The 20,855-nt window shown below is 42.4% G+C and overlaps 1 protein-coding gene across 4 annotated transcripts in view; it reads right to left on the bottom strand.

The window, feature by feature from the left end:
- The window catches only part of SUFU (SUFU negative regulator of hedgehog signaling), an 87,586-nt gene that overhangs the window by 36,465 nt on the left and 30,266 nt on the right, over nucleotides 1-20,855 (bottom strand). For 3 of the 4 annotated variants that reach the window (XM_087725759.1, XM_087725758.1, XM_014073176.2), the window contains exons 4-8: nucleotides 10,435-10,577; nucleotides 9,259-9,344; nucleotides 7,988-8,060; nucleotides 6,412-6,568; nucleotides 4,776-4,887 (exon numbers count right to left, since the gene is read on the bottom strand). In XM_087725759.1, the coding sequence (XP_087581885.1) occupies nucleotides 4,776-4,887; nucleotides 6,412-6,568; nucleotides 7,988-8,060; nucleotides 9,259-9,344; nucleotides 10,435-10,577 (571 nt within the window). The remainder of the gene's footprint in view (nucleotides 1-4,775; nucleotides 4,888-6,411; nucleotides 6,569-7,987; nucleotides 8,061-9,258; nucleotides 9,345-10,434; nucleotides 10,578-20,855) is intronic. The other variant, XM_014073177.2, reaches the window with a different exon arrangement.

Here is a 20,855-nt window from a genome sequence, read left to right as displayed (position 1 = left end):
CCACCCATTGCTTCCTGTCCTTCCCTCAGGTGCTTTGGAGAATAGCTTGATTCCTTCTTCTTTGTGGCAGCCCCTGTGATATTGGAACACTGCTATCATGTCTCCTCTAGTCATTCTTTTCATCAAATTAGATATACCCAATTCCAGCCACCGATCTTTATACTATGTGTTTTAGCTTCCAGGCCCTTAATCATCTAAATATGGTTAAGTGGTTATGGTTTTTTGATCATGGTAAATTATCTTGCTCAGGACTGGTTTCTGCCAGACCAACAAATTCCACATTCAGAACAAATCTTGCCTAGAAATAAGGTTATGAACAAAAGCTTGGTATGTCCGACTCTACAAAATATCTTTAGCACTGAGCGTACACCAAGTACGGTATAAAACATTGTTTGTAATTTCAGGAGCCAGTATTGAATCATTATGTTTTGTCACATATTTCATCAAGATATATTGCTATACTTATATCCCAATATTCTTAATTTCTGCCGAACAAACTATTGGCTTAAGTTGGGATGTTTGTATCAGCAAACAAAGTAATTCTAGCTTTAAAAATAAATCTAATAAAAATAAATGAATCTATTATTATACCTTTGTTTCCAATTCAGTGTTTTGCTTCCACTTTACTTTGAATGTTATTCTGCCTAATTTCTTTACTTGACCACATTCTATTGAATTTTACCTCTTGACCAGATAATGGTCTTTGGCCAAGCTTCCCTAAAATCCATTTTTCATTAAAACCTGTTAGAGCTAGCAGCTGACATCAGGAGTTTTCTGTTTATAGGGTTTTTTTCCATTTTCCATTTTCTTTGTATCTGAAATGAAGGCCTTCTCTATGCCTTGCCAGCTTTTAAGAATGAAGGGTATTGGCAGGGCCACCCACATATAAGATTTTCAATAACCTACACTAAGCTGAATAAAGAATCAAGTATTCATTCTTTCAGCCTGAATGAAAACCATGCATGATCCTGGGGAAGAAGACAACCTAGATGAGGGGGTGATGGAATTTCTAACACTTTAAGGAAAATCAGGGGGAGCCAAAGAAGTTATTACTACAGCTTTTTTCTCTGCAAATGCAGCTTTGAAAGCAGGAGCTTAATACAGGTTTTGTATCTGGTGTTTTCAGTTTTATTTATATTTATTTGTGTTATTTTCCTTTTTATGGTCATCATCTCTTACCTTCATTTATTCTTACATACATAAAGTACTCTTAATCAGATCTATTTAACAGATTTTTTTTTCAGGTGGTCATTAACTAATATATTTTTAAAACTGCCACATAAAATTCTCCACTCAACCAACACAAATAATTCATGGATTCTCAGCTTACATCCAGAAAGAAATGAATAAAACCTGACAAGAGCCATGACTTCTGTATTAGGAAAGAGAGGGTGCATTTAAATGAGAGGAATATGCCGGAAATGCCCCAGCATGAGACTGCATATCTAACATTTTATGGAACTGGAAGGGAATCTGAGATTAAAGCTCATTCTGAGTGATTGAAGGATTGTGGGAGGTGTAAGTGTGGGCAGTTGTCAGATTAATTCTTTAGATGATTAAATTCTTTTGTAGTCAATGTTTGAAGTCTCTTCATTTTAAATGAGTATAATGCAGCAGTTACCAAGGTGACTTTTGCTGACTTTCAACTATTTCTTCCTTCATTTTCTGTTCTTACTAAGAGCCTGAATTGATTTCTACATCTTGTGAATTAAGATGAACAACAACACTGTTAGCCGTACTGCTGTTAGCTGCCGCTGTATTAAACTTCAGATCTGGATTTGGGTAGCAGATAATAATCTGCTGGAAAACCACAGCTCTACTGTTGCTAAGAAAGCAACAGAAGTGATAGTCACATAAACAAATTTGCAATCATCTTTGATTCTTCTGCAATATTAGAGACAGATCATATAAACCATGTCATTTGAAGGCAGTCAATATAAATTCTCCAGGGAAAAAAAAAACAATTGCTTACTACACAGTTTAACTATCCTACACTTTTTCTGAGATTCTAAGAATCTGAGAGACCAAAGTTTCAATAATTGCTTATAGTCCAAGTAAAGGAGAAACTAAGATTTGCCATGATAGGCACTGATTAATAGATTAAAGCTTGCTAATAAAATAACAAACTAGAGTAGTTATCCTTAAATGCTGACTATTTTTATAAGATCTATTGTCTGGGGTATTTGATTCAGCGACAGAGAAGTGGACTTGTGCACAAATACAATGTTCCACTGACTACCTAGTACTTAATTAAAAGTTAGTAAATTAAAGTTACTTAATGCAAGCATCTCTATGACTTACTGTGCTATATTTTAACAGACAATATTTTTTCTTAAGAAAACTCTGATACCAAAGTTCAGCACTGATTGGGTAATGCGAAAAAATGATATATTTGCAATGCTGCATTTGCATTTAACTACTTCCTTTGTAAAGGGACGTGGTGGCTCAGTGGCTAAGATGCTGAACTTGTCAATCAGAAAGGTCGGCAGTTTGGTGGTTCGAATCCCTAACGCTGCATAACAGGGTGAGCTCCCGTTACTTGTCCCAGCTTCTGCCAATCTAGCAGTTCGAATACACATAAAAAATGCAAGTAGAAAAATAGGGACCACCTTTGATGGGAAGGTAACAGTGTTCCATGTGCTTCGGGGCTTAGTCATGCCAGCCACATGACCACGGAGACGTCTTCGGACAGTGCTGGCTTTTCAGCTTTGAAACGGAGATGAGCACTGCCCCCTAGAGTCAGGAACGACTAGCACATATGTGCAAGGGGAATCTTTACCTTTACCTTACTCCCTTTGTTGTATACACTTTAACTAGGCAATTTGGACAAAAATATCATAATATTTATGGTATTTTTATACTTTTATAACAGAGAACCAATAATTAAAGTTAGAAATATGAAGTTACAGAAGAGATATAAAATGCTAAAGTTACATTACAGCATACCCTCCATTTTAAAATAGCTTTTTACTATATAAGGTTCCAGCCAGCTCTTCTTCCAGGGGAACAATCTATTCCTATTAGCCCAGCCATCATATTCTACACACCACCGGTTTACTCTATGTGACCTCTGGGAGCACATACCTTAGATCCTACAGAACTAATATGGCAGGGAGGGTGGAGAGGAGAGAAAAGATTGTCTAGATATTTTCTAGTTCTATCAACCTGGAAGTTCTTCTGAAGGTGCCAATGCTTCCTCTTTTTTTGTAAGATTTGGCTGCAATCCTTGGACACTAATAATCAGTGTTATAAAAACTAATGTGCAGAATCTAATGTAATGCTAATAAGACAAACAGCCAACTCAGGATACAGATAAAAAACTCTGTTAGTGTGTATTTCAGAGTTTACTTGAAAACATGAACCTTTGTTTACTTATGAACAATAATATGCTATTATTCATATTCTACAGAGGGCGAAGGAACATTTGAAACTGAGAAATAAAAATAAAACTTTTTTTTCTTTACACACATACACATACACAAATACACAGAAAGGTTTATAATCAAATACCCAAAAGACCAAGTAACATGACCCAAATGAAAATTATTTCTTAAATATCACATATTGCTAGTAATATGTGTAAATTAATTACATATATGATTTACCTCAGCAATTGATATGAATAAATATGCTCCAACTGGTACATAGTTTAACTTTTTTATTTTGCTAGTCTAATGTTTAATAACATGAACATTCTCAAATTCGTACTATACAGTAACTTGGTCAACACATTTATGTTAGAATGTGAGATGGCTTAGCCTTTCATTCAATTTCTCTTTCTTCTGACCTTTAGATTCTGAGCTTTTAGGCAGGGTTTGACTCTCATTTTGATGTTCCAATAACTATCCTGCGGCTTGCCAATATTCACATAACTGTGGTATAAAGAACAAGCATTTTCTCTATGCTTCAAATAGCTGAAATATTATAACACCTTGTCCCAAGTCAGGATCAGAATCAGTATACTAAAAGCTATAAGTAATCAGGTTCAGGCTAGATGCAAGGAAGAACATCCTGAATTTACAAGTTGCAGCAATTTACAAGTGATGAGTTCCCTTTCATTGGTGAAATTGAAAAAGAAGCTGGATCATTGGTTAAAGATGTTTGATTTGTTTATTTATAAAATGTATTGGCTGCCCATTGTACCACATAAAATGTCTGTCTGTCTGTCTGTCTGTCTGTATGTATGTATGTATGTATGTATGTACATAGATACAAACAAACGTTTAAAACCATATTCTAAGGTTCTGCATTGAGCAGAGATTAAATGACTTCTAATGTCATTTCTGCTTTATACTACTTTAATTTAATGATGTTTACCAGTGCAATAAATATCAAGCAGAGATTATCATTCCCAAACGTAAGTATTTTTGCAGAAACTGAAATGTTTTTTATTTAGTCAGGTTTTCCATTGACTATTTTCTATCACCCTAATTATAAATGACTTGGCATTTGCTTTCCTTTGATTATTTAAGCCATTTTTACTGTTTTGTTTCATATTTTTATATACTATATATCAAATACCACATTGGTAGTTTCTAAACTTGAGTTTCTAAATTAAAAGCAGTATAAAATGTTGCAAATACATAGTTAAATAAAATATATTTGAAGTATAATACCAACATTATATTAACATATTATTTTATAATATAATTATAATATATTATAAATATTATATTATATACAAAAATAGCCTTTCCTCCCATTATTATCGCAAGAAAAATGAGAACAACTCATTCTTTCTCACTTCAAGATTCATCTGAAAAGACTAAACTTACGGTGCTCGGTCACTGTTCAATCCATTCTGCCTCTGAGTATTAATTGGTGGCAAAATTGGCTTGCTGTTAATCTCTAGTCCCCTTCGTAGAGTTTCTCGAATTTGTTCTGTGTCTGAAAATTCAGAAATTTAAAAATAGAGTTAAATGTAGATGAGGTGATCTTTCAAACAGTAATTGGAATACCAAAACAAATATCATATACTTTTTTCCCATCTGTATATCAAAAACCATAGTTTCTTGCAGCAAACTGGCAGCTATGATATGTTTCCATTTAATAGAAACAACACTGAAAAAACTTAAGGGTTGAGTAATATTTCACGTTATGATTTTTGGAAAACTTTAGTCACAATACACTGAATGAAGAATTATAGAATATAATAGCAATGTTGATCCTCTGGCTTCATCCCTTTTCCTGTCATTGGGAAAATGTTATATAAAGTTAACACAAAGTCGCAGGTATTACTACACAAATTTTTCAGTGCTAAAAGCTATGCTTGTAAAATATAACACCCTTTAACTAGTTTCTAAATAGTTTAGAATCAGAATTGTCTTTCTGCAAATAAAAGACGTCTTCAATTACAGAATGACATTTCAGGAGATGCTGCAATGAGAGTAAAGGGAAGAAAATTTCTGTGAATTTGTCCTGCATCAGTAACTGCCATGTTGTTTTCAAGGGTTACCTCCCTTTTTGACTGAGAGTGTGCACTATCCTGAAAATGATCTTACATCGTTTGTTACCAGCTACCACTTACAGGCTTCCTAATGTTTAGTTCTATGTCATTCTATCTGCGTAGGCACACTGAAGTCACGGCAATAGAAAAACCCAGAGTTGACAAGGTGGCTTTGTGATCCCCAGCCTGCCTCACAAATTGCTATGACTCCAACCAGATGCTTGCCCCTCCTCTCAGCAAAAGGGTTCAAAATGAAACTGGTTCAAACAGAGTTTGTCTCCTTCACCTGGAGGGAAGCAACTGCCTATCAAAAGCTCCATTTTGGCTGCTAAAGAAAGGGTATATAGGGAACCTCTGCATAAATACTCAGTAAGAGTCAGGGGAAGAGATCATTGTAGATATTCTTCAGAGTAAATTGGGAGATAGTGAGTTTCAAATCATGCATATTTCCATGAGATTGTATATGTATGTGTGTAAGGGTGGAGGCTTGTCTGTGAACATATTTGCACAACCGTGTATCTGGAAAAAGACTCATTTTCACAGTACTGACAAAGACCTAACTTGGAACTTAATGTATTCTTGCACTGGAAATGGTTGCCTAGCTATAATACAGATTATTTAAATAATTTTTTAAAATCCTCTTATGCACAAGGTCTGAATATATTTGGAAAGTGCCTGTCTTCTATTTTCACTTAAATGGGAAGTAAATATTTTAACTTTTAGAAATTGACATCAACTATTTGCTAGGTTTATTGGTATAGTAGTCATATTACTCTGTAAGAGGGCCAGGAACAAACATATATACATACATCTTGCACAATCCTGTTGGGCCTAGAGACACTGACTACCCAAAGCTAACTTTCATGGCCAAGGAGGGTCTTGAACTCACAGACCCTTGCTTTTTAGCCTGGTGCCTTAACTATTAGACCAAATAAACCTTAAGGCTGGTAGGATCTTTAGCTTACCTTTTCCAGACAATCGTCGAGGATGCGTACCAATGCAGATACTTCTGCTGTCTTCATCGTCCTCTGGTGGCCGGCTAAGGTCATCCCAGGCACATTTTGCACTCACACCGCTTAGATTTGAGCCATCTGTTTCAATACCTTTATCAACTCGGTCCTGCTTAAAAGGATCCCAAACAAGCACACATTTGAGAACATAGTTCTGTCATTACAGGATCTATTACATATATTTTATTAATGCTCAGTGTCTGAGAAATTAAAAGCTGCAGTACTCATTTTTCATTGCTCTAAAGACACAAAAGTCAGCCGCAAATCAATGTCAATGAATACAATGGGCTTAAAACTCAGAACATACTGTCGCTCCACCCAGTGTAAAGTCACACTGCTTCATGGGACTTTTTTTCCAGCCCTATCTGGAGGCACTGAACTTCTGCAGTTGTGCATGAAGAAGCCTGTGCTCTTATCACCAAGAGATGGCAGAATGTCTCAGTTGCCAGTTATCATTTGGTGTCCCGAGTCACAGCATTTAATTTAAAACTACATTTCACAAAAGTATAGCATTGAATCAAAAATAAGATTTAATGAATTCCAACTATTAATTCTCCCAGCATGCTTCACTTCCAAAATCAATAGCAGAAAGAGATATTCCTGCATCTCATTGAAACTATCAGTTCAACAGATGAAGAAAACAATTTGTTTTCAGTACTAACATTCACCACCAGATGATGCTGTTAAACTAAATCTTGGCTTTTAAAATAAGGAGCAGTAAACTGGAGGAGTTTGATATGAAAACAGAAGAAAAAAAAGTGATTCAATTTTCCTTTTCACATGGAAACAAACATACGTACAACCTGGTCTGCTTGAGAATATCACTGAAGAAACTGTCAGAAACTACATATCCATCAACTATGATGTTTGGTAATACTGAAGGAAGACTTCACTCTGAGATGACAGTTTCACATATAATATTCCAATACTGTCAGTGGTTGTAAAGATCAGTTTTAGCATGTTTTCTATTTCCAACCCAGGAGTGAAGGGTTACATATAGTTTTTTGAAGCTTTTGAAATCCTTATAGTTATCATAAATCATATTGGTTTCTGCAAAACAAGGCAATGAACATATGCCTTTCTCAATCCCTCAACTTCCCCCAAGCACACAAGGTATCAGAAAAACTGCACATTAATGTTGTTTTTGTTGTGGTTGTTGTTATTTTATTTTTACTGCATGCCGTCCAGTCATTTTGGAGTTGTGCAGTTTTACAAATGTGAAGGAAGGAAGGAAGGAAGGAAGGAAGGAAGGAAGGAAGGAAGGAAGGAAGGAAGGAAGGAAGGAAGGAAGGAAGGAAATGATGTCTGTGACCCAGTAGCAACAGTGAAACTAATCTGAACAGAGCCATTTATTGGCCATGGTTCCAAGGATTGGGAGCATGAAGACTCACAAGTCAAAAACTGATAGCAAAATAATTGACTATTTTTTCTGAGAACAATCAAATACAAGGAGAGAATTGTTTTGGGTTATAAATGCAATTGTGTCCACTCGTCATAAAATATCAATAAACTAAATAATTAAAATGCATACTTGCAGATGTGGATCTATTTCGAATATTGTTTCCCCACGTCGCATATCTGTGATTAACCATGGACCTCCTGCTCTATAGATGTACAAAAAAAGAACAATAGTTAACTGTAACTATCCCCAGAATTTTAGGGTTTATTGTGCATCTTTATTTCTCAGATCACAAAATGCCTTCTCAGATTCTCTTTGCAGGCTATCAAATTTGTATGAATGTACATAATTTTTAGATATCACAATCCTAAGGGAATATGGTACCTAAAATACCTTCACTGTGAAGATATTTATTTTCCCCATGTTACATAAACTAACAAATCGAAGACAGTCTTTTGTAGCTCAGGGTTGAAGTTTGGGGTCCCTGTTACTCTTTGAGTTTGGTTGTTTTCTTGCAGACATTTAATTACCGAATTAGGTAAGATCATCAGTGCAAGAAGGAAATGTGGATTGATTTCATTTTATATATTAGAGGCTTGTTCTGTGATCTGGTGTTGGTGAGAAGACCTTGGTGATTCCTTGATTAGGCTGTTGTTTACTGTTAGCTTGCTTGTCTGACCTGGTAGTTTCTTGACTGAGGTATTTATTTCTCGATTGTTGGTCTACTATTAATCTTGGTGTTAATCTTCACTTATCTGGGTGTTGATTGCTGGTGAGGAGGTGTTTGGGGTTTTTGTCCCCCTTTTTGGCTTTTTGATTCTCTTTTGAATGGTATATAGATGTTATTTCTCTCTATGTGCTGGATGGTGGCTGATTTGTTTGAGTGCGATTCTTCCAGGAATTCTCTAGCATTTTTGGACTTGGCTTGGTCTAGGATGGTCTGTTTTCCAGCTGCAACTATGATTTAGTCTGTCCATGTGTTATGAAATAAAGGAGTTTTCATCCTATCGTCTGACTGTTAATTGGTGTTCATGGATAGTTCAGGCTAGTCTTCTGCCTGTTTGTCCTACATAGTGACTGTTATAGCCCTTACACTGTATATTATAATGACTCCTTTTACTTTTGAGCCTGCAGGGTCTTTTGGTTTATTTAGGATGCTTTGGAGGGCTTTAATTGGTTTGTGTGCTATGGTGATGCCATAACTAACCAAATAAATTTCAATTTCAAGTTGTACTGTGAAATTAGATGGGGTGGGGGGAGATACCCTCTTCTATTTAAGTATACAGGTTTTTAAAAAGATTATTTCAAGTGTGGCATTTGGAAGTGGCTGAATTTATCTTAATCAGACATTATCTTTTAATTGCTGATATGACTTCCAAATCAGGTGGAAATGCTCTACTTACACAGGAACAGTCCGAAGCAATTCTAATATACCCTGCCCATTCCACTGCTGTGCTGCATGAAGCTCTTCTGTACATACTCCAACAATCTAGAACAATAAAATAAAATAATGACAAGATCTTTTTATACTTAACAAGAAAATACATTGGAAAAACTAACATGATGCAGCACAAATTTAAACGAAAGAGAAAAGGGTGGGGGGGAGTCCTGTACACTGGAAGAAGGGACCTAAAATCTAGTGAATGCCTTTTGGCTAAGATCAACTGTAGCCTTTCAGAGTGTTCACTAGCCTCCCCCACAGTAACAGATGGCTCAGAGATGGCTCTGGAGAGGAAGGGAAAATGTTAGTGAAACATGAGTGTTTTGAGCCTTTCCCTCCCCTTGGAAAGCTCAGAGAGGCTTCAGTGTGGAGGGAAAGAGAAACATTCTCCCCATCCCTGGAAGAATCAGAATGCTGGCATCTGCTAGCATTTTCATCAGAGCTGAGGTCCATCTCTCCAGGATGGCAATGGAAATCCAGTGTTTCCATGATCATTTTCCCTGATGGGATGGGGAGAAGGCCTGGGATTCCCAGGTATGATGAGAGACCTGGGCCGTCTCCCTGCCTACTATACCTGGGGCTCCCTGGTGATGTGCTTAATAAACACAATGAGAGCGCTGGGGGTTGCAGTTGTTGAGTAAAGTGGTCACATAGCATCTCCCTTAACAACTGCTTTGCTCAACAAGCAAGATTCCAGGCCCAATTGTGGTTGTAAGAACTACCTGTATATTAGATGTACAAAAGAAAGAAACTGAAGTCTGATGAAAATGAACTAAAGTGACTGAAAGACTACCACAATTATCATGGGAAGTATTTGTATTTTAGCCTTGACCAAAATTACTTACATGGTTTTTAATGGGAAATGGTATATAATGTCTTTTTAATATCTAAAAATATGAAATGTTGGATAAATCAGGAATGTATCTTGTCTTTTTATATACACTGAGAGCATATGCACCAAAGACAAATTCCTTGTGTGTCCAATCACACTTGGCCAATAAAGAATTCTATTCTATTCTGTTCTGTTCTGTTCTGTTCTATTCTATTCCATTCTATTCTATTAATTGTTTATCTGGAAAAATAAAATATTATTTCTTATAGACAATTATAAGAATACTGGCTGCTAGAGAACACATACCTGGAGAAATGTTACAATTCCAAATGGTGTCTGAACTGGCTGCATTTGTGGATCTTCAGTCAGGAGCATATGTTGGATTCTAGACTCACTGTTGTCCAATGGACTATGCCATGATACATGGTCACCACTACAGAATGTATTTTCTGTTGAGGAAAATGAAGGCAAATTTCATAAAAACCTGGAATAATCAATAAATGGCCAAAACAATCATCACAATGAAACGTTACCCATTTATTTTCTATTGTTCTTATGTATAATAATGAAGACAATTTTTTAAAAAGTGAAATGGATTACATCTACATGTAGTCCTCGACTTACGACCACAACTAAGCCCAAAATTTGTGTTGCTAAATGAAACATTTTCTAAGTGAGTTTTATCCCATGTTATGCTCTTTCTTGTCACAATTGTTAAATGAATCACTACAGTTGTTAAATTAATAACAGGGTTGTTAAGTGAATCTGCCTTCCCCATTGATTTTGCTCATCCGAAGGTTGCAAAAGGGGATCACATGACTGCAGGAAATTGCAACCATCATAAATATGAACCAGTTGCCAAGCATCTGAGTTTTGATCATGTGACCATGGGGATGGTGCAATGGCTGTAAGTGTGAAAAACAGCCATGTCACTTTTTTTCAGTAACATTGTAACTTTGAACGGTCACTAAATGAACTGTTGTAAATCGAGGACTACCTGTACATATAAACGTGTGAGGTTTCATTCACATTTACTGTGATTGCCATCTTGATGGTTTGACACATCCATCTGGGCACCCCTGATTAGAAGGCAAAAAAAATTACCACTTGATTTTTTTTTAACAAGTCTTTTATGAAGTGACTTTTCTCTTTAAAATTCATTCTACTTAGCAAGCTGGTACAGAATAGTTTGTCTCTAATAATACTGTTCTGGATTGGATTCCACAAATTTTTCTACATAAAATGTTGGCCCTTCCAAACCATGCCAGGAACCCAAAATTCCAGTAAACTGGAAAATATAACAAAAATTTTTATTTTATTTTGCAACTTTTCATTAGAAAGAATCAACGTGGATTATAAAGTTATAAGAAAAACAGTAAGGCACCAGGCTAGAAATCAGGACACCAGGCATTCAAACTCTGCCATGGGTGACCTTGGGCCAGTCATTCTCTGTCAAACCAACTCACCTCACAGGGTTGTTGTGTAAAAATAGCAGAAGGAAGAAGTATTAGGTATGTTTGCTGCTTTGAGTTATTTATAAATATAATAAAGACAGTAAGTAGGTAAACAAGTATATAAATAAATAAATACGTACATAAGACCTTGATAAATTGTTCAGACCCCGGCAAAAAAACAAAATCCCAATGTAGGGACCCAAATATTTTGTCAAAAATTTACTTCTACTTTATTTTTTTTTCTACAAACTAATCAAAATAAAAATGCTTAACATATCCCAGTAAAGTTAAAATCTATGTATTATGATCATTCATAGTTGGCTGCTAGCTTACAGGGCTGTCTTAATGGTGTTATCAAAAACTCAGATTTTGATATGCCATTATTTTGTGTTGTTTATCTGTTTGCACAAAAGAATGAAGCAAAGAAGTTTTAAAACCATATGCATTTCCAACAATCTCCCACTATTATCCTAATTAATCCATAGGGAATCTTTAGATCTATAGAGAATCTGATCATGGAAAATCTTGCTTAGATGAAACATGTCCCATTAATCCCATGACTACAGGAAAACAAGATTCTACTGATCAGGGGTAGGGCATTTATTAGAGCTAGGCTCTGGTGGCTGGAAGAAGCATAACTTTTAGTCTCCAAATCCACTTTAGAAATATCTTGCTGGAAGATCAGGAAAAAAACAATATTTTCATTGGAAACCATCACAGCCTTCGAGGGAAACCTGGTTTTTTGACCACCATGAAGCTACAGCAATTTGGCCAAAGGAAGTAAAGTGTAACCCAAGCAAGAAATATTTCACATTTCAACAGACATGTATGGAAAATCAATTGAAACATTCAGATTTCAAAAGCATGTAAAGACCTATAAAGAAAAGGGAGATACAGCTGCTCAACAATATTCAAAGCCATCTTAAGAGTCCTTAGGATTCCAAATTTCAATGTCTTCCAAGTCATACAACCCCCAGTCAAGGCTCCAATTAACTAAATGCTTTAGTTATGTAAACCTCAGTCACTATTCTCCATAATGAAAGGAATTACAAAGCAACTCATTCCCGAGGATTGTGTTTTTGTCACAATATTCTCTTGATTCTGTATTTTACTGCCTAGATTTTTTCTTTCAGGAAATCCCAACCATTTCCAACTGGTTTTCAAATGCTAATACAATATCTCTGCTGGAAGTCCAGCTATTTGTGTCTGTTTGAATGAAGACTATTTAAGAAATGTCTTTCTTCTACAGATGTAACATTCATACAGACTGCTCAATTAAACTACAGAAACCAACTATATGAAAAAATTTATGGATTCAATTTAAAAGCCTCAAAGTGAGCAAATCCAAATTCAAACAGGATGGATAAGGATCGATGATTTTATTTTATTTATTTTTTAAATCAGATTTTTAAATTTTTAAATTGTTTTTTTATTTAAATCAGATTTTTTTTTATTTTTATCAAATGTATTAAAGTAAAAATCTATCTAAATGCAGTTTTCTATTTAAGATACATTCATAATTTAGTTTATTCAGCATGAAATGGAGCTTAGTTATGTAGCATGAGGCTGTATATTCTGCAATATTCACATTTTTGGTAAACACATTCAAAGAATCCAAGCTCTGCAAGCTAAGTAGGAGACATTCATTTTATTTGCATATAATAATATTAAAGATTCTAACTACCAGCAAGAACGAGTCCTTTCATTTAAAGAGCACCTGCCATTTCAGATCCATCCGAGCAGAGCCTATTACTGAGCATCCACTCACCTGCTGCCCGCCATATCCCTAACCTTGTTGTGTCATTGCCGCATCACCAGCCGTCCCATTAAAGTGAATAGGACTGTTGGTGAGTCAACAACAGGTCAGAGGAGGAGCCACTGTGGGGCAGAGATGAAAGTTGCTCTTTAAAAAGAGCAATTAAATCACTAGTAAAGAGATTTAAATCACTAGTAAAAAGGCTAATTTTGATATCCACCCTGATAGTAAAGCTTAAAAAAGTGGACCTTGCTATCAGATAATAACATGCAAGACCTGTCTCTACCACAATACTTGGATCAAATCATTATCAAGACAAATTATTGCTATGCAATTTGAAGCTTTTGTGAAAAAACACCAAGCAGACATTTTTATCACTGAAATAATGACTAATTCCTTTAATTTTCAGTGGAAAGACCATTGGTTCTTACCTGAAGGGTCCTTCTCTGCACACTGCGGGAGAGTCCAAGTATGGGTATTATCACAGTCTGCTTGCCCTGGACTGAGAAGTCTTTTCCCTGGCCACGCCTCCTTGCGTGGCCACGTCCTCCAGAAAAAATGGAAGTAGTCAAGTCCGTGAGGATGTCGCAATAAGGTAGAGTACAAGTCCGTGAAGATGTCCTGATAAGAGTCAAGATCAAGTCCAGAGGACACACAAGAGTCACAATTCTGAGTCACTAGAGGATGGCACTATCACCCCCGGACAGCCGGGTGGGTTGGACTCTCCCGCAGTGTGCAGAGAAGGACCCTTCAGGTAAGAACCAATGGTCTTTCTCCTGCACACTGCTTGGAGAGTCCAAGTATGGGACATACCCAAGTTACTGTCCATCAGGGCGGGCAGAAGAACTGTCCCGGGGCTCATCCGTCTGAACAACCGCCTGTAGCACCCTCCTGCCGAAGGCCGCCTCAGCAGAGGCAAAGGCATCAAGCTTGTAGTGCCTGACAAACGGAGAAGGTGAAGACCATGCCGCCGCACGACAGATCTCTTCAATCGAGGCCTGGGAGGCCCAGGCTGCGGAGGTGGCGGCGCTCCTTGTTGAGTGGGCTGTGATGTTACGAGGGACCGTTCTGGCCTGACTTTCGTAAGCGGAGGCGATGCATGCCCTGAGCCAGCGCCCCACGGTGGAAGAGGAGACCTTCTTGCCCAGAAAGCCAGGCTGAAAGGAAATGAACAAGGCCTCGGACTGCCGAAATTCCGACATTCGATGAAGATAGGCCTTCAGGGCTCACCTAACGTCCAAGGTATGCCACGAGCGCTCCCGAGGATGGGAAGGACGGGGGCAGAAACTTGGGAGGATGACCTCCTGCGCTCTATGAAAGAGTGAATTGACCTTCGGGATGAAGAAAGGATCGAGCCGTAAAACGACCCTGTCAGGATGGACGATGCAGAGATCTTGACGCATCGACAAGGCCACCAACTCGGAGATGCGACATGCGGAAGTGATAGCAATTAAAAAGGCTGTCTTCAGCATTAGATGGCGAAGAGAGATAGAGCTGAGAGGTTCGAAGGGTGGTGCGGTGAGTGCCTGGAGCACTACGGACAGCCGCCAGGAGGGATATCGGTGGACAGTGGGTGGGTGTAGATTCGAGGCGCCCTTCAAGAAAATGCGCACCTTGGGAATCTTGCCTAGGGGTGACGAAGGGTCCCCAGCCCAGACCGTAGCCAAGGTAGCCACCTGGCGACGCAGAGTGTTGGGGGACAAACCTCTGTCCAGGCCCCCCTGCAGAAAGTCCAAAACGCGCTTCACGGGCGCAGTGACCGGGTTCAACAGCCGTTCCTCGCACCACCTGGCAAAAGAGGCCCACGTGGCGTCATAAATTCTCGTCGTGGAAGGACGACAAGCAGCTTGTATGGTACGTATTACCTCGTCCGAAAAACCTTCACTCCTTAGCAGGTCCCCTTCAAGTGCCAGGCGGCCAACTGCAACCACTGGGGGTCGGGATGGACGACTGCCCCCTGGTGAAGGGAGACCTGACCTGGAGGAAAGCGCCACGGAGGGGACACCGACAGGCTGACCAGGTCAGTGAACCACGATCTCCGGGGCCAATGAGGGGCCATGAGAATCACCTCCGCTTCCTCCTCCATGATCTTGGAGTTTACTTGTGGTAGAAGTGGAAGCAGAGGAAAGGCATATAGCAGGCCCCGGGGCCAGTGGCACCGCAAAGCGTCCGTCCCTTCTGCCCTTGAGTCTGGAAACGGGAGAGGAACCTTGACAGCTGGGCTTTCTCCTTGGAGGCAAACAGGTCCATCTGGGGCAGGCCGAACTTGGCAGTCAGACGACGGAAGAGGGCGGGGTCGAGTTGCCACTCGGCAGGGTCGATGGTTTTCCTGCTGAGCCAGTCCGCGCGGGTGTTGTCTACGCCCGAGATGTGGTCTGAGCGGATGGACTCCAGATGACACTCTGCCCAGCGACCTAGGGCTTCCACTTCCGTCATCAGGCGTTTGGACCTGGTGCCACCCTGGCGGTTGATGTGCGCCATGGTGGCCACATTGTCCGTCATTAGAAGGACGTGCCGTCGACGAACCTCCCGGTGGAAGTGACGGAGAGCCAACCTCGCTGCTCTCAGCTCCAGGAGGTTGATGCTGGAGCGGGATTCCGATGCGGACCACTTCCCCTGAACCACGAGGTGGCCCAGGTGCGCTCCCCAGCCGGAGAGACTGGCGTCGGTGGTGAGGACCACCCTGTCGGGTTCCTTGAAGAGGTGGCCCTTGCGTATCGCCGGTGACGTCCACCATCGGAAAGACCTCTTCACAGGCGGAGGGATGGTGATCAACATGCTCGAGTTGCTCCTGTTGGCCCTCTGGTGAGGTAGAAGAAGCCACTGCAGAGTTCTTGAGTGCAGCCTGGCCTAAGGAACAATCGACAGGCAGGATATCATCTTCCCCAGTAACTGCGACAGGAGAATCACCTGAGACTGCCTTGCACAGATCACCTGGTGAGCTAGAGAACGGAGGGCCTCTACTCTATCTGGGGATAGGAAGACCCTGCAACAGGAAGAATCTATCACCGCCCCCAGGTGGTTGATTCTGGTGGAGGGGGAAAGATGGCTCTTTTCCAGATTTAGGGAAAACCTGTGGTTCCTGAGGGTCCTCATGGTTATGCGCAGATCCCGCATGGCCTGCGGCCTGGATGATGATTGGATGAGAATGTCGTCCAGGTAGCATTGGAGCCGTATGGGTCTGCGCCGGAGGTGCGCAGCCACCACCGCCAGAACCTTCGTGAAGGTTCTGGGGGCCGACGACAGGCCTAATGGAAGGGCCTGGTATTGGAAGTGTCGGCCGGCATAAAAGAAGCGCAGGAACCTCCTGTGCTGCGGACGAATGGGAATATGGAGATACGCCTCCTTCAGGTCCATCGATGTTAGGAAGTCCCCCTGGCGGATCCCCGCCAGGATGGATTGGAGGGACTGCATCTTGAACCTCCGATAGGCAATGAACCGATTGAGGTTCTTGAGGTCCAAGATGGCCCTCCACCCCCCCGAGCTCTTGGGGATGATAAAGAGAATGGAGTAGTAACCCCTCCCCTCCTGCCCAGGGGGCACCTGCTCTATGGCGTTTATCTCCAGGAGGTGAAGGACCTCCTGGTCCATCCGCTCCCTCTTTATAGGACAGGAAGGGGTTGGGCACCTGATGAAATTCCTGGGAGGGGGGGGAAGAAATTCCAGTGAGAGACCCTCCCTGATGGTCTGAAGTACCCAGGCGTCCTCCGCTGTCCGGGCCCAATGAGAGGCAAACAGCTGAAGGCGCCCCCCTATGGGGGATGTCATCGGGGAGTCACTTAGACTTGCGGAAGGGCCTGTTGGAAGCCCCGCCGCGGTTAAACTTGCAGAACCCGAATTGCTGCCCACCCCTGTCGCGAAAGGAGGATCTGTCTTGCACCCTCTCCCCTGATTGACCCGAGGACCGGTTGGCAGGGTTGAAGGCGGTGGAGGTGGAAGGCTCTGAGGCATGAAAGGACTGCCTCCTACGAAAGCGAAAGGGCTTGCGATCCTGTTTCTTAGCAGTAGAGGGCAAGACCTTCCTCTTATCTTTAGATTCGATAAGGAATTTGTCTAGCACTTCCCCAAACAATTTGGCACCCTTGAAGGGAGCTGCAGCTAACTTCTACTTATGTTTTTGGTCCGCCTGCCAATGGCGGAGCCAAATAAGTCTACGGGACGTTACGTTTGCAGCTAAGGCCCTGGACGCAAACTTGGTGGCGTTAAGTGAGGCGTCCGCGGCGTACTGGGCGGCCGCAATGGTCTTGGACACATCCTGATGAAGACGTCCGTCTTCCAGAGGAAGTCTGCGCAGGAGTTCCCTCAGCCAGATCACGACTGCCCTGTTGAAAAAGAAAGCGGAGGGGGCCGCTCTAATGGCCCAGGCCGTCGCCAGGTGAATCTTGTGACAGGCCTTTTCCGCTTTTTTGTCCTCCGCCTTGAGACCTTCAAGGAGGTCTGCGGGAAGGGGCGTGTTGGAAGTCAGAGCCGTGATAGGGGGATCTACTTCTGGAAGTACCAGGAGGTTCTCCAGAGCTGGCTCCATGGTGTACAACTGTTTATCCACCCCGCTGGGGGAGGAAGAAGTGGCAGGCTGATCCCACTGGCGCTGAATTAAATCAAGGAACAGCTCGGGGATCGGAACCAACTGTTGGTGAGAAGGAGGAAGTTTAAATATTGCCGGTTCGCCGGAGCAGCCCCAGTGGCAGGAGGAGCTGGGGTGGGTTTTATCCCCTCACCTGTGGCCACCTTCACCTTCTGCAGGATGGATTTAAAGAGTGAAGGCTTGAAGAGCCCCGAGAAGGATGGGGCGTCAGATGTGAGATCATCATCGTCATCTGACAGTTGAAAAAGATCCTCAGGAGCCGAGGTCTCACTGACCACGGAGGATTCAAGAGAGGGATGGCGCCCCGCTTTGGCGGGGGCGGCTCAGTAAGGGTGGTCTTAGGGGGACCTGATACCAGGTGCTCACGCTTCCGCATGGCGGCCTCCACGGCCCTAGCAATGGCCTTGTCCATCATTCTCTGCATGCTAGGAGAAAGCTCAGCCTCAGAGTCAGAATCTGAACCCAAGTCCGGATCAGCATGATCTCCCTGAATGGGAAGGGAATTATCCTGAGGTTCCTGCTCTTGGTCATAGGACCAGGAGGGTGAAGGGGAGGAAGGAGCTAAGGATCTGCCGGGGGATAAGTCCTGCGACTCAACCTCCTCAGCCAATAGAGCTGTGGGATCCTCTCTGGGAGGGGGAGGAGCCAAGGGAACCCCAGGGGTAGAAGAGAGAGCATCTCTCTCCGCCAGGCGCCTGGCTTTCTCAAATTGCTTGTCAAGGGCCATCTGGCGCCTCTCAGCGTCCCTGGCCTCGGCCACAGAGTGGGTCCTTGGAGTTTTACCCTGACTGACCACCCGCGCCCTGCCTGAACCATCCTCCATAGCTTGGGGAGAACCCATGCTCGGAACCTGCGGAGGACCCTGTCTACCAGCAAGGGAACCTGAGACAGAAGGATCCATGAGGAAACACACAGGTTGATCAGGCAATTGGCAGAAAAAAGACAGGCAACTCTGACAGACTGCTCTGCAATAGAAAAAAATGAGAGAGTTCATGAGTGAGGCTTCACAATACAGATGAATGCACAAACAGATAAGAAATAATTCATCAGCAGAGCAGAGAAGGAGGGGGATACTGAATGTGATCTGCGCATGTGCAGGACCTGGATGGCTGCCTGGCTTCTCGCCCGATAGAAGCCGGCGAGACAAAAGAAGATCTTAGAAGAGCCTCCGGAGTCCGTGACAACTTTGACATAAGGTCCTGGAAGGGCTGTATTTCATGGATCGAGTGGGGACTGGCATTTGAACATCAGCCGTCTCCGGTCGCTTTCCTAGCTGTGGATTTGCTGAGGCCTGGAACTGGAGCTGCTTCGTGGCGCAGAGGAGAGATGGCGGTGCCGCTCTGTTGAACGCTGTGTTTTAAATCTTGGATGCTTGCCTTTGATTCTATCTGAGCGGCTGCTTTTCCAACTGGAGCTGAACTCTGTTTTTTTTATTTCATCTATGTGGTGAGCAGTGAGCAGGGGGGATTGGGAGATCTGTTCGATTGAGACCATCTGGAACAGAGTTCTGTGGGATTGGCGGATTCGGCGGCTGGCTGTGCGTACCGCCGCAGTGGCCATTCCCCCTCACCCCCCAATGCCTTGCTCGCCCTTTCCAGCCTCTCCTCTCGCCCCTCTCCTCTCGCCCCTGCGCCCCTCCGCCCCTGTTGGGTTCTGCTCGGAGCGGAGAAGGGCGGCGCCGTGCTGACATCGTCCATTGCTGAGTCAGTGAGAGGCCTGGACACCTCCCCCTCCTTTTTTTCCATCGCAGCCTTTCGGATACCACTCCTGTCCCTCTCCATTACCGGCAAGCCTTACCATCTCCCTACCCAGCATTGACTCTCCTTCGCCTCGGCTGGGGCCATCTGCTCCGGTCATTCTATCTGCCCTCCCTCTGACTGTTTGCTGCCTGCCATAGCTCCAGTTAATTAGGTAGATTTAGTTAGGTTTAGGTTTATAGTTATAGTTTAGGCATAGATTAGATATAGATTTAGAATATAGTTTAGGCATAGATTAGATATAGTTTTAGGTATAAGTACTGGAGACTGTACCGTCTGTGGGTGCTCTCGGCCTTGGGGCAGGGCTAGTGGAGACCGGGGTTGGGGTCGTGGCTAGGGTTGGGGGTAGAGTTAGTGTGGGGGCTAGGGCTAAGCTACGCTGGGGTAGTTAGGATTAGGCTGGTGTAGGGTTAGAATGGATGAGCTTAGTTTGGGTTGGTGTTAGTTTTTGGTTTAGGCTTAGAATTAGGATTAGCTTTAGGTTAGGATTAGGTTTAGTAGTAGGATAAGGTTGGAATAGGGCTAGGAGTGGTAGATGATGGCAGCCATAGGGGTCAGGACTTGGCTCTGTAGGAATTGGCGCCCTTTATCCCATCTTCTGGAACAGCTCGGGCCAGTCCCAGACACTGGCCCCACAGAGTCTCCCCCCCCCCCGGATTCTGGACCCTGCTCAATCTCAGGGGAAGGAGAAGAACTACACCCCGACACGGGGGCCATAAATTGTTTGTTGGATCCGGAGGACGTAGGACTGGAAAGCTGCTGTGTACCAATACCGGACCCTTATCCCGTGCCCTCTCCACTTACAGCCACTTTATATGCTACTGACTTTGGACCTGTGGCCTGGGAAGCTCTTCTAGGACTCAGAGGAGGGGAGAAGAGCGGAGCAGCTCGCCCTCCATCTGCACACCATTATCTTACATCGCACTAGCGCAGTGCTCCGCGAATTTTTTAGGAATGTAGTGTGAATGGTATGCTTGGTTGATGTTTGCACCCACTTTTTTTAAAATTCATACTGTTGTATTTTTTGTGTTTAACTTATTTCGTGGGGACTGCATGGGTGAATGGCTGCGTGTGTATGAGAGGGTTGAGAGTATTGCCCGGTGTCTCCTCCACTGAGTGCCATTGCAGAAGTGGTAGGGGCCCAGACTTACTTCCCGTCCTAGAATGAGTGTTAA

Source organism: Thamnophis sirtalis, unplaced genomic scaffold (genome assembly GCF_051295495.1).
Source record: "Thamnophis sirtalis isolate CommonGarterSnake01/CBP01778 unplaced genomic scaffold, rThaSir2_p1.2 scaffold_11, whole genome shotgun sequence".
In the NCBI taxonomy this organism is placed as follows: domain Eukaryota; kingdom Metazoa; phylum Chordata; class Lepidosauria; order Squamata; family Natricidae; genus Thamnophis; species Thamnophis sirtalis.
This window is presented reverse-complemented; position numbering and strand designations above follow the sequence as displayed.